Source organism: Physeter macrocephalus, chromosome 18 (genome assembly GCF_002837175.3).
Source record: "Physeter macrocephalus isolate SW-GA chromosome 18, ASM283717v5, whole genome shotgun sequence".
Taxonomy (NCBI): domain Eukaryota; kingdom Metazoa; phylum Chordata; class Mammalia; order Artiodactyla; family Physeteridae; genus Physeter; species Physeter macrocephalus.
Genome location: NC_041231.1, coordinates 37,415,057 through 37,428,195, shown reverse-complemented (window position 1 = coordinate 37,428,195; position 13,139 = coordinate 37,415,057). Strand labels below are relative to the sequence as shown.

At 41.7% G+C, this 13,139-nt stretch overlaps 1 protein-coding gene across 3 annotated transcripts in view; it reads right to left on the bottom strand.

Moving 5' to 3' along the window:
* The window catches only part of ERC2 (ELKS/RAB6-interacting/CAST family member 2), a 991,464-nt gene that overhangs the window by 819,128 nt on the left and 159,197 nt on the right, over positions 1-13,139 (bottom strand). For all 3 annotated transcript variants that reach the window (XR_008615821.1, XM_024123747.2, XM_024123746.2), the window contains exon 3: positions 7,764-8,180. Coding sequence is in view for 2 of the 3 variants with exons in the window: in XM_024123747.2 (XP_023979515.1) it covers positions 7,764-8,180 (417 nt within the window). In the remaining variant the exon portion in view is untranslated. The remainder of the gene's footprint in view (positions 1-7,763; positions 8,181-13,139) is intronic.

Genomic DNA, 13,139 nt, shown 5'->3' with positions numbered 1-13,139 from the left:
GCGGCTGGGCCCGTGAGCCATGCCCGCTAAGCCTGTGCGTCCGGAGCCTGTGCTCCGCAACGGGAGAGGCCGCAACAGTGAGAGGCCCGCATACCGCAAAAAAAAAAAAAAAAAAAAAAAAAAGATAAAGTACAAAGCTTTCTCCACATGTACGGTTATTAGCTAATATTCCCATCCAAGACATGGACTCTGTTACAGCTGAGCAACTTCCCATTACTGCAGCTTGTGAAACACACTCAAGTAACTGCAGTACCAGTGCTTGGAGTACTTTCTCACCACTGAGGTTTTGTTTGTGGTGCACTATTTCATCAAATGATGACAATGATAAATTAGGTCAGCTGCCAAAAGAATATTTTTCAAAAAGCAGTCACACCCAAGGTAGAGCAGGAGGACAGAGTCCTGTTAAAGTCTCTCCCAGCATAACCTCCTGACTTCTCCCTGCTCCCTGGTACTTCCCCATACACCCTTTACCCTGACACTTTCTCTTCTCACCAGGTTGCAATATGCCTTGAGCCCAATGGCTCCCTGGGGCTCCACCAGTGTCTGTTACTGTAAAAAGCAACAAATTACACTCATTAAAATCAATATGGGGTAAAACCTGACCATTTCAAATTAGCATGCAGTGTTTAAACTTTAAAGAATGTATTAGAATTTAAAGATAAGGCAAATGCTGCTAAACAGAAATGAATACATTCCCTATGTCATCAGAAATGTGAGGGTGAAAGTTATGAAATCCTGTTTTTGGATGTGTTGTTAGCAGGGTCCAGAAAAAGTGCTTTTCTGCAGAGATTCTTCATTGGGATCTATCCTGCATTAAACGCTTGGAGAAAAGGGAACTCAGTGAGAACAAAGGAAATCTGTATTAAGTAGGCATCAGTCAATGAAAAGTCCGTGTAATCTCAAGATACCATATTCAAAATTAAGTGCTTATTCAGAAAAGAAGCATGAAGAAGTATGCAGTTCCTAGGGTCTCCTTCTAAATAATAGTAAGAGTAAGTGACAAGGCAGCCTTTAGAACAATCATATTAACTGGGAGCTTGGTGGTCACAAATAAAGAAGTGTGTGTGAAAGCAACTACAATAAAGTGACCAATAGTCAGAAATGCCTTGTGCATCTGGGCAGAACTTCTCAGTCATTTCCTCAGCCATATTCTCAACCTTGGCTGGACAGCTCCACCAGGATTTTGTCAAACTCAATACATCCAAAGTCTTTCCTCGACCCCAGCTCCTCCTACTGACAGTTCTCTCCTGCCCCTTGCCCCACCACCTGCCTATACCAGGGCCCACAGTGACTGTCTGCGCCTCACAGCTCCTGGCACTCAGTTCCTGAGTTGTCAAAGTCCTGCCTGCAGGTGGGGATGACCTTGCCCTTCAATTTCTTGGCCACCACCCAGATTCAGATTCTTGTTCACCTGAACAACAACAGTATCCTTTTAACGTATCTCCATGCCTTTATTCTCTTCCTATCCAATCTGCTATCAATTAGCACCTGACAATCTTTTCTGATCATGCCATTCTCCAGGGAAAATTCCTTCAAAGGCTGCCCAGAGCATACCAAGTAAAGACCAACTTCCTGTATCACATGCTCAGAGTCCTCAGTGACCTGACCTCCTTTATTTCCTTTCCCTCCTGACGGGTGGAGTTTCAGCTGCTCCAAACTCACTATGCCCCAAACCCACCACAGTTCCCACCTCTAACATGTGGCTCAACTAACTCTTCTACAACCATATGTGCGTGTTGAAATTCTTCCTGCCTTTCAAGACCAGCTTAATCATGGAGGAAGCCAGTTGTCAGCTCTCCTACCTCTAAGCTGCGCAGCATGTAAGTGCCATTCGAGGGCCTCTCAGTGCACCACCCCAACAAGCAGTAGTGTGTAGTGGTGACAAGTGTAAACTCTGGAGCTAGACTTTCCAGGTTCTGATCTTGGCTCCAGTGCTTGATCTGTGACGAGGTACAATTACTTACCTCTTTGTGCCCCATTATCTGTGTAACGGGGATGATGACAACAGTTTTCACTTAGTACAGCACCTGACACAGAATAAGCCTCAATAAGTGTGAGCTGTTTCTCTTATTGCCCATCTGAATCCCTGAACAAGACCACAAACTTGCCATGGATGCTCCCACAGCACCCTTGTATATGGGTGTTCAACACGTGCCCGGTGATGTACAACACATTTTGAAAAAAATATAACTTCCAGTTAAGCTTACCCTCAAAGCTACTGCTCCACTCCAAACACAGAGCAATAAGAGAAAACAAAAGAATATGGCTCTGTACAATCATTATAAACGTGTCCAACATTGACAAAATAAACCACAGAGCAACTCTCAAGGTATATTTAAACTATTTTTTCACTCTTTCAAATATTTATTGAGCATCTTGCAGGCGATATTTGAAGTCTGGGAATATTGATGGAAGGTACTAATTATGTTAAAACTTACTTTATTAAAATAGGGAGCAGTTGTTAGGTTCTAGTATATATACGTATATAGGAAAGACTCTTGCAAAAAAAGGATGTAAAATGTTATGTTTATATGGTCACTTGTGTTTGGGAATATTTTCTGTGATAAGCTTTTCTGGTAGAAATAGAATGTATAATCTGTACAGTCAGATTTAGAAATGACTGCAGCAGCAAAATCATGGCTCAGCCAGCCAAATTGGAGACAAGTGTGTGTAAAAGAGAACAAGGCCATTTGGTGTTGAGAGAGTGCGGACTAGGGTGGAGATTGATTATATAGGTGAAGTTTGAGCTGTCAGTAAAAGGCTTATGAGCTCAAGAACTTGTAGGTCATAGACTTTGCCTTGGTGGATCTCCTGCTGGCCTAGGGACAACTTGGATAAGTTGTCCAAGTTTCTTGGATAAGTAAACGAGGAGACCAAGAATTCATGTTGCCTTGCCCTCCTCCTTCCTGCCCCCCAACAGCAAGGAGGGAAGCCTAGGCCCAGTATCCTGGGGGCTTTACTTGTCCAGGGTTAGTAGCAATTGTGGCTCCCAATGACTTAAGTGTTTTTCTGCCCTTCCTTTCAAAGAAAAGCAAGCTGCCCAAGGGTATTAGCACAGAAGATCAACAAGCATGGCAGCAGAACATATATCCTTTCCCTTCAAACATCTTACAGTACAATGAATCCAAAGACTCCTGACTCTCTTCTAAGGATCAGCCAAGAAAACATTAAGGAGAGAGAATATAGGAGGATCCTAGTATGTAAACCCTCTTTTTTTTTAATGAGATCAGTAGTACCTCGGGTACTTGATTACTAAAACCTTTATATGGAACAATATGTCCTCTGCGGAAAAAGCTGGAAAACAAGGTAAACTATTACCACATCAAACAACGTCTTATCAAATCAATCTGTATCAAGAAGCATCAGACGACACTAGTGAGTAATGCCTGCATTTTAGCCAACACTTCAGCTCACATTAGCCTGTCGGTTGTAGTTCTTGGCCAGTAGTTCTGTTCTTCCAAATAAGTTGAGATCATAATCTTTTCGTTGTTTTTTCCTGCCAGGCAAAGAAGTGGTTTCACCCTCAGCCTTTTCCAGACCACCGAAAGACAACAAGACACTAAAGCAACCCAACCCTTCCCATGTGCACCTCCTGCCAATTCTAAATCTCCTGAAACAATAGGCTAAACAAGGCCAGTATTCCAGGAGATGGGGTTTATATGAGGTCCAACACCTCTGCCTGAGAATTAATCATAAAACCACTAACACTCCATTCCCCAGCATTACACCATTCAGCCCCAACTGGGTTGAATCGTGCAAAATGAAAAAGGAATCAGGAACACTGTGAACTTAAAACCTCAAGTACATATTAAATCCTGTTTAGATTCATTTAAATTAACAGAGGTCAGGCGACTTCTTTATTCAAGCTGCGTTATTCTTACTGGTTTAATACCAAAAGCAGTCAGCCACATTTTTCCACTAAAAAAAAAAAAAAATACCCTGACAGAAGAACAAACAGTCTAAAACCCACCAGAGAATATGGAAACAGCTTACAATAAACTTTACCTTCTAGAATAACTAATCGAGGAAATTACCCAGTTAATTGGCCATGGGAAACAACTATTTGTATATTATTACATATTTCGTAGGTCACAAATTAAAAGCACAATTTTTCTTTTCTAGCATAGCATTTTTCCAAAGTGTTTTTACGAAGAACATCAGTGCAACAAGAGAAAAGCAAATCAAGTAAGTTTGCAAGGCTCTGCCTTCCCCAGGCCCCTTCTTGGAAATAACTGATGCACACTTGCATATGAGAGAGTCTGAGAGCCCTGCAATAAGCTCTATGGAATTCAACATTTTCTCAAGTTCATTTAGCCCTGCAGCCCTTTTTCTCTCATAACACATAACAATATCCCACAAAACAGCTGTTCTGTGGAGCACACTTTGAGAAAGATTCTTCTAGAACAGGAATATAAGAAATGGTTTAAGAGTGGAGACTGGAGGCAGCCTAATTCAAATACCAGCTTGTTAGCTGTGGGACACTGGGCAAGATTTTTGATGTCACTTGTCCCTCAGTTTCCCCAGGCAAAATGGGCAAAATAATAGCACCTACCTCCTAGGCATGGGCCTTTCCATCTAACAGGAGCAGTTTTCTGAGAGCCCTACATGGCTGGTTCCTTTTTGTCATTCAAGTTCACAGCGTCACCCCCTCCAAAAAGCCCTCCCTGACTATCCAATACGAAGTTGACCCCACCCAGCTCACTTGTATTTCATCCTCTTCTTTTTCTCATGATACTTCTCTGTTTAACTATTAAACTATCTGTTTCACCCCAATAAAATATAAGCACCATGAAGTCAAATTTTATCAGTTATCATTACTCAAAACCAGATCCTCAATAAGTATTCACAGAATGGATGCGTGGATGGATGAACGGATGAATGAATGAACAAATGAGGTGGTTGTGAGAATTAAATGTGAATCAACGTAAAGCACTCTTCATAGTGCCCGACACATAAACATCTATCCAGATGCTGTTATGAAAACATCTGATGAACTATGACTGGTTAATGGATTCAGAATCATAATTCTTGCACTATTTTTAACTTGTCTCTTCCTAGTGTACTGTGGATAAACATTTCATGGCACTTATTAGAGGTGTGTTGGACAATGGACTTTCAGGGATGGGGCGAAGCGGGCAGAAGACCCTGAGAGGAGCATTTGCTGATTTCCACGTTGTAAATACTCCCACCATGACAATTTCAAGCTACCAAAATTCCTGGAAATATAACAAATGGCTCTCACAAGCCAGTACACTCTCTCTCTTGGGAAGGGTCCTTTCAGGCCTCCAAATCTTGTTTGTTGAGTTCAAGTTTAAAATGAGATTTTTTTTTTTTATAGACAACTTTTTCACACTCTCCCTTCTTGATGAGACAAGATAAGGGCCATCCACTGACTTTGGTCGGGTGCTCAAGGAAACTAGTTGGATGCATTGGGCTGTGTTTTCTTTACGACTCTCTGTGCGCTCTTAGACTAATGTTTAAGGCTCTAAACATGACATATTCATGCCAGACCACCGTGAGGACCAACTAATCTCATAAAACACAAACCAAATTGTGTTTACATTCATTTAAACAGAGATATACTAAAACAGAATCACGGTACCATCTATTTCAGTGCTACCAGTGAGCAGAATCTATTAAGACTGACTACCTGACCCCAAGATCCCAAAATGGAGTGAGGGTCAATGCTGCAGATAGAGGTTTCTCTGGTATCACAGCCTTGCTATACATGCAACATGATCCCTTGGAACCCAAAATAAAGCAGCAGCTTTTTAAAACTATAGCAATCTACCAACCACAGTTTTCAGATAACACAATCAAAATTTCAAAATCCACAGACACTCTACATGCAATGATAACATGCCAGTAATCATTGCTTCTCTTCTGTAAACTAAATGGAAAGTCTATGGAGTAAGACAGGAAGAGATTAGTTTCTGCTCCACTGTATTAGCTATCTACTGCTGTGTAACAAATTATCCCAAAATTCAGCAGCTTAAAACAACACTCATTTATTATCTCACAGTTCCTGTGGAGCAGGAATCTGGGCACAGCTCAGCTGGGTCCTCTGCTTCACTGTCTCTCAGAAAGCTGCAACCAAGTTGTCAGCCCAGGAACTGAAGTCTCATCGAAAGACTGGACTGGGGAAAGATCCACTTCCAAGCTTACTAAGTGATTGTTGGCAGTTTTCAGTTCTTTGTGGCTGTTTGGGTGAGGGTCCCAGTTCCTCACTGGGTGTTCAGCTGGAGGTTACCCTCAGTTCCTTACCACACAGGCCTCTGCCACACGGTAGCTTGCTTCATCAAAGCATGCAAGGCGAGAAGGCATCAGGGTGTACTAACAAGATGGCAGTAACCTAATCATGGAAGTGACATCGGCATCCCATTACCTCTGCCATTCTATTGTTTAGGAGCAAATCACTAGATTCAGCCTAAACTCAAGAGGAGAAGATTACATAAGGATATGAATTCCAAGAGGGAGGGATCTTAGAAGTCTTCCCACCACATTCACAGTCTTGGAATACAGATGGGAAGACCAGGCCCAACAAAACATATCTTTAAGCATCTCAATGTGAAACCAAGCCATTTGACTTCCCAAACATGTAGCTAAGGTCTCATGAAAACAAAACCAAGGAGAATAAGCATGGAGGATATTAAGCCTGAAGACACACAAGTCTACTCAAATGTTATAAGCAAATACAGTCTATATCAGAGAAAACTCCTGGGAGCATCTGCATTACCAAATCCCAACATGAAAGCCATGTTTTCTGAACAACCAAACAAATGACTCACTGGAAGCGCTGACCATCCAAAAAGGTACATAATGCCAAGAAATCTAGTTTGGTCTAAAAGCAAATGTCTTTTCGAATTTTTATTTATGGCTGCAGAATATTTTGCAACTATACTTAATGCCATTTTATTGCTTCCTTTTTTCTGTGAGATCTGTGTCTGCCACAGCATTTTGCCTACATGGTACTATTGAGATCCACATCCACCATAGTAGCAAGGAACTGCTATAAAAATTTCAAACCTTGGCTGTCACCCACATTCCTTCTAAGATCTATCCAACTACATATTCTCAGATATCTGAGCCTCCCAACATTCAATGGTGGTGGCAAGCCAGAGAGGCTGCCTCTGAGAAACTTCAAACGATTTAACTAAGTGCAAAACACACTCTCAGAAAACTTGGAACACTCTGTCCTTGGAACATTCATGTCCCTCTGTCCATGAATGTAAATGAAGACAAAGATTATCTAAACGTTCAAAATTGGTCTGCACATTTTTCCATTCTTTCCAGAAATAGCCGTAGGCTTTACTTTCTGAAAACCCCACCCCCAGTTCAGCTATAAAAGTATTTACGCTCATTGTTTTGCTAATCACCTATTCATTTTGCTCCTTTAAAAAGAGGACACTTAATAAACATCTGAAATTTAATCAGTACTGCATTTAAAAGGCCCTGAAACAATGGCCATCTGTAGGAAAGCAATTGTAAACCACCTTAGAGTTGACATGTGCTGCACACACTTGGGTCCTGAATACGTGTTGAATCATAATGCAACATATGTGTGGTGGGCAGAGGAAAAAAAGACTAATGCGAAATTCCAGTTTAAAGGTGATAAGCAGACAGGGAGGTTATAAAACAGATGACAACAGCAATTTGGTTAAGGCTATAGATAACTTTCAACCTGTGGTAATAACTTGATAACATATTTAACGTATTTTAACTTGTAAAATACGGCTTTGGGAAAATAAAATGAATGTCCTTACCTCTCTAAGATGTATGTTTTCCTTCTCTTTCTGGTCTAAAATCACTTCCAAGTGGCTGACTTGAGACTCAGCCTCTGCCATCCTACGTGTCCGTTCATTGTCGTCCTCAAGACTTTTGGACGGCAAACCTTTACTTTGCAACATCTCAAGAAGCTTTTTAATCGACTCATCTCGGGCATTGAGGGTCTGTTTCTGTGTTTCGATCCTCAGCTCCATTTCCTCCAAAGTCTTCCTCAACAGGAACAGTTCCTTAGCCTGTCTGTCATGCTCGGCTTGGAGCCGCCGGAAGTTCTCCTCCGTCAGTTCAATGGTAAAGTGCTCTGCTCCTCGGTTGCCACTCTCTTGCTGCAAGAGGTGGTTGAGGTCTCTCTGGGTTCGCAGCTCATCCTGTAGGGCCTGGATTGTCAACTGCAGGTGCTGTGATGAGAAAGACGGAGCAGGAGAGGAGAAAGAAGGGGGAAAAAAGTCAATGGACGTGCCAAACGTTATTTGCTGCTACCACACTATGAAGATGGAATGTTAATCATGAGGTCCAGAGGGCCAGCCGTGAAGTCCTCCGGGGTGACTTCAGAAGCATGGGACAGCTCATGGAGAGGGGGAATTAATTCAATGATGCTTTCTGAATGTCTTAAGAGAAATGTACACATACATAGAAACAGTATATTAGTGTCAGTCACAAGGTAAATTATACATCCACAGGGTTTTAATTTAGGAGTGGAAAGGGTTAGAGGGAAGCTTTCACAAACACACCTTCTTTACACCCGCAATGCTTCAGACTCAGTATTCCTTGTTTTCTAAGGTGTTCTTTATTCTACTATCCATTATTTTCTGTGATTAAGTGCATGTCCATTTAAAAATAAAAACAATAGCATCCACTACAAGTAGACACAAACGAGGACTTTATTTTTACAAATAAAGCTGTGAACAGGTTTAGTAAACAGGATTACTGCATCTGCAAGCAAAAGGGAACAAATGCAGACAGAGACAGAGACACTCAAACACACAAGGGGGTGAGGCTGTGCAGAGCAAAACAAACAAGCTGCAAAGAGTGGACAAACCTTGGTTCTTCTGGCATCCAGTAGCTGAACAGCATGGGAAATGAAAGAAAAATGAAGCAAAAATCAACACAAAGAAAAGTCCAGTGCAAGCAAAGGATATTTAACAGAAAGAACTTAATCAACACAAAGTACCTTCACAGAGAAAAAAAAGAAAAAAGAAAAACAGTTTCTTACTGCAGCAAAGACCCATAAGCTACACAGAATTTATAGCACTGATGCTTGATAAATGTGATTTAAAAAAAAAAAATGAGGTTTATTCCACCTTTTGTCTTCCTAAATCTCATTGACCCAAGAGCCCAATATCTTGGTTGTATTACCATGGAGGAAAGCACAACACTCCAGAAGTACCCACATGTCATTCCAGGTCACCATTTTAACCAAAACCAGAGTGAAAGTGCCAGAGAAACAAAATAGTTACCACTTGTGAGAAAAGAAACCCTTGCATGAAGACAGGTGGTGAGTTCAGCAACACTTTCCCAACAGGAGCAACCCCAGGCTGATCAGAGCAGGCAGCCATAAGCTGAAGGCATTTCTGTCCTAGGAAGAAACCAAGGGGCTTCCAAAACACAGTTACTCATCCATTCACCAAACACATTCTCCCCATGCAGACCAGACACAGTGCTAAGTACGGGAATCAAGATGGACGTAAGGTATAGGTCCTGCCTGAAGGGAACTCACAGTATTGTAAGGCATGGATAATACTATGTCTAAGTTACAGAAATACTGGAGAAGTCCACACTGGGAAATCCTTCTGAATTCCCACAGCTGACACCCAGAGGGGTTGAGATTTTTCTGAGTGTGGGCTGTACCCAGAAACTAGCACCTAGTAATGCATTAATTAAACTCTTTGTTGATATCCACTTCAACTTTCCATTTAGGATCATCCAATGAGAAATTCCTAGAGCACAAGGAACAACTACTCTCTCTCATTTGTGTGCCACAGCATCTCCCAGGGTACTGAATGCAGAGCAAGAGACTGGTATGTATTTAATGATGGTGATTATAAATTTTTAAAAATATAACTCACCCCTGTCAAAATTACAATAAAGTAAAATTAAAATTCAGTGCTTTTTAGTATAGCTACAAAGTTCTAATCATAATTCACATAATCTAATCAAAGTTCACAATCATAAACACAATAAATTTTAAAACATTTCGTCACCCCCAAAAGAAACCCTGTACCCTTTACAAGTCACCCCCCCCCATCTTCCTCCCTACCCTCAGGCCCTAGCAACCACTAGTTTACTTTCTGTCTCTATGGATTTGCCTATTCTGGACATTCCACACCAACGGAATCATGCAATAAGTGGTTTCTTTCACTTAGCATGTTTTCAAGGTTAATCCATGTTGTAGCATGGATCAGTATTTCACTCATTTTATAGATGAATATTATTCCATTATAGGGACCTACCACATTGTATTTATCCATTCAGCAGTGGATTCATACACAAATACTCAGAGCACCATTATTCATAATAGTCAAAAAGTGGAAACAAAACGTATGTGTCAGTCAACTGATGAATGAGTAAATAAAATGTGGTATATGCATATAATGGAGTATTATTTAGCCATACAAAGCAATGAAGTACTGATACGCAATGCAACATGGTTGAATCTTAAAAACACTATGCCATGTGAAAGAAGCCAGTTACAAAAGACCGCATGTTATACGATTACACAGGAAATATCCAGAATAAGCAAATCCATTGACAGAAAATAAATTGGTGATTGCTGGGGGGGTCGGGGGTAATGCAGGATGACTACGAAAGGATATGGTAGTCATCCTTCCATCCCTCATTTGGGGGGTGATGAAAATGTTCTGGAATTAGACAGTCATGTTGGTTGCACAACTTTGTGAATATACCAAAAACCAATGAATTTTACATGTTAGACGGGTGAATTGCATGGTACATAAATAATATCTCAATAAAGCTGTCAAAAAAAATCATGAGGTGGGATTGTAAGGTAATGTGACCTTCCTCCACCACCCCCCATCCCTAAACCACACCAAAGTTCATAGGAGTATCAACCGTCTTCAGCCCATTGATGTGGCTGCTGCCAAGCCTCTTGGGACTGTGCAGCTGTCTTCAAGTCATTTAAACATTCTTGACAACGGCAATCTTTGTCCTTTGAAAGTGGCTTGGATTTCTGAGACGATCCAAGTTTATTTGGAGACAAACACGATGAATCAGGATGATCAGACTACAAATCACCTTTTCTGAGAGTGACCAAAAATAAGATTGGATTTTTTATGTAGTTAATAAACTACTAGCCCGAAGGGAATTCCCCCCCCTCCCCCCAAAAAATTGCCGAAGTGCTTTGAGCAAAGACAGCAACATTGGAAGATAACTCTGTTAAGGCGGCTGCCCCCTTGGATGGGCAAGTTGCCTATTGCCCTGATCTTTTGTTTCCAAACCTGCAAAATGGGACTAATCATAATGCCTACCTCACAGAGTGCCTGTGAGGAATAACTAAGATCATGCATCGAGTGCCAGGTTTGAGAGTGAAGGGAAGGAGTAAGTTCGGTAGAAAGAAAGGAAGATAAGCAGAAAAGAAGAATGAGAAGGAGGGCTTCCCTGGTGGCGCAGTGGTTGAGAATCCGCCTGCCAATGCCAGGGACAAGGGTTCGAGCCCTGGTTGGGAAAGCTCCCACATGCCACAGAGCAACTAAGCCCGTGCGCCACAACTACTGAGCCTGTGACCTAGAACCCGCGAGCCACAACTACTGAAGCCCACATGCCTAGAGCCCGTGCTCCGTAACAAGAGAAGCCACCGCAATGAGAACCCCGGCACCACAACGAAGAGTAGCCCCCGCTCGCCACAACTAGAGAAAGCCGCGCACAGCAACGAAGACCCAGCGCAGCCTAAGACAAATAATTTTTTAAGAAAAAAGAGAGAGAAAAAGGAGAGGAACGGAAGGAAAAAAAAATCAGTCAATTTATCCGTTCAATGTGCATTTACCCAGTGTCTTCCTCATACTGATGAAATTTTTTAAAAAAAAGAAAAGAAAGGAAAAGAAGTGGTCTATGCTCCCAATCCATGTGGACAATAAACCAAAAGTAGCAATACGACATAAGTCATAGCCAGGTGGCTAGAAATGCAGAGAAGGGGTAATCCAGGCTAGAGACGTGTAAGAAAATACCCCCCCAAACCAACAGCTACCACTGAGCTATATCTTGAAGAATAAATGAGAGTCAACTTCGTGAAGAAGGATGGAAAGAGTAGAGAAAGTACAAAAGCCTAGAGGCAAAGACAGACTAGATCTATTAATGAACAGTAATAGCAAAAATCTGTAGACTGCTTCCACACTCCAGGCCCAGTTCTAAGCATTTTTAATCTTCACAACCACCCAGTGAAACAGCCATTGTTATGATCTCCATTTAACAAATGAGAACATGAACACACAAAGTGGTTAAGTAACCTGTACTGTTACCCAGCTAGGTAAGTGGCACAGCCAGGTGCTCATCCAGAAAGTCTGACCCCAACACCCCTGCATGAACCACTACACAACCTGACCTCTAAATTGGTATAAATACTTCAGGATGGCTGAAAAAAAGAATAGGGAGGTGGGCAGGAGTGGTGAGAGCAGACAGGCAGGCAATTATGACAGTTATAGCAATTCTCAAAATTAAAAATTAGCCATCCTAACCAACCTATTCCTCAGAGGTTGTCATGATGGATACTTCCAATTTGTACATTAAGAAAATTTATTTTCCAGATAATCATTTTATTAGTCACTGAATGACTTCAGCATGACCAAACACAATCTGATAATCAACCTAAAATTTAGTGTTCAAAAATTTCTCAAACCCATATGTCATTTAGTTTTCATCCTCTTTTAAGATATTTAAATTAAGCAGGAATCTCCTTGCTCCTAAAAAGGGATTCTTGAGCAAAATTAATGTGCCTTATAGAACACTGATCATCCTTCTGCTTCAGAGGATGGGGAGAGATTTTAAAACTCTTTCTCTCTCTCTTGCTCTCTCTCCCCCCGCTTTCTCTCCTCTCTTCATTGTCTTACTTTTAAGAGTTAACTCAATCAAGTTTCAAAAATTATTTACCAGATACTCATCTCTAGTTGAATACTTAACATAGACAATTTCAATTTTAAAATATAATAAACAGTACTTTCAATAAATAACCCACCAGGGGCTTCCCTGGTGGCGCAGTGGTTGCGCGTCCGCCTGCCTATGCAGGGGAACCGGGTTCGCGCCCCGGTCTGGGAGGATCCCACATGCCGCGGAGCGGCTGGGCCCGTGAGCCGTGGCCGCTGGGCCTGCGCGTCCGGAGCCTGTGCTCCGCAACGGGAGAGGCCACA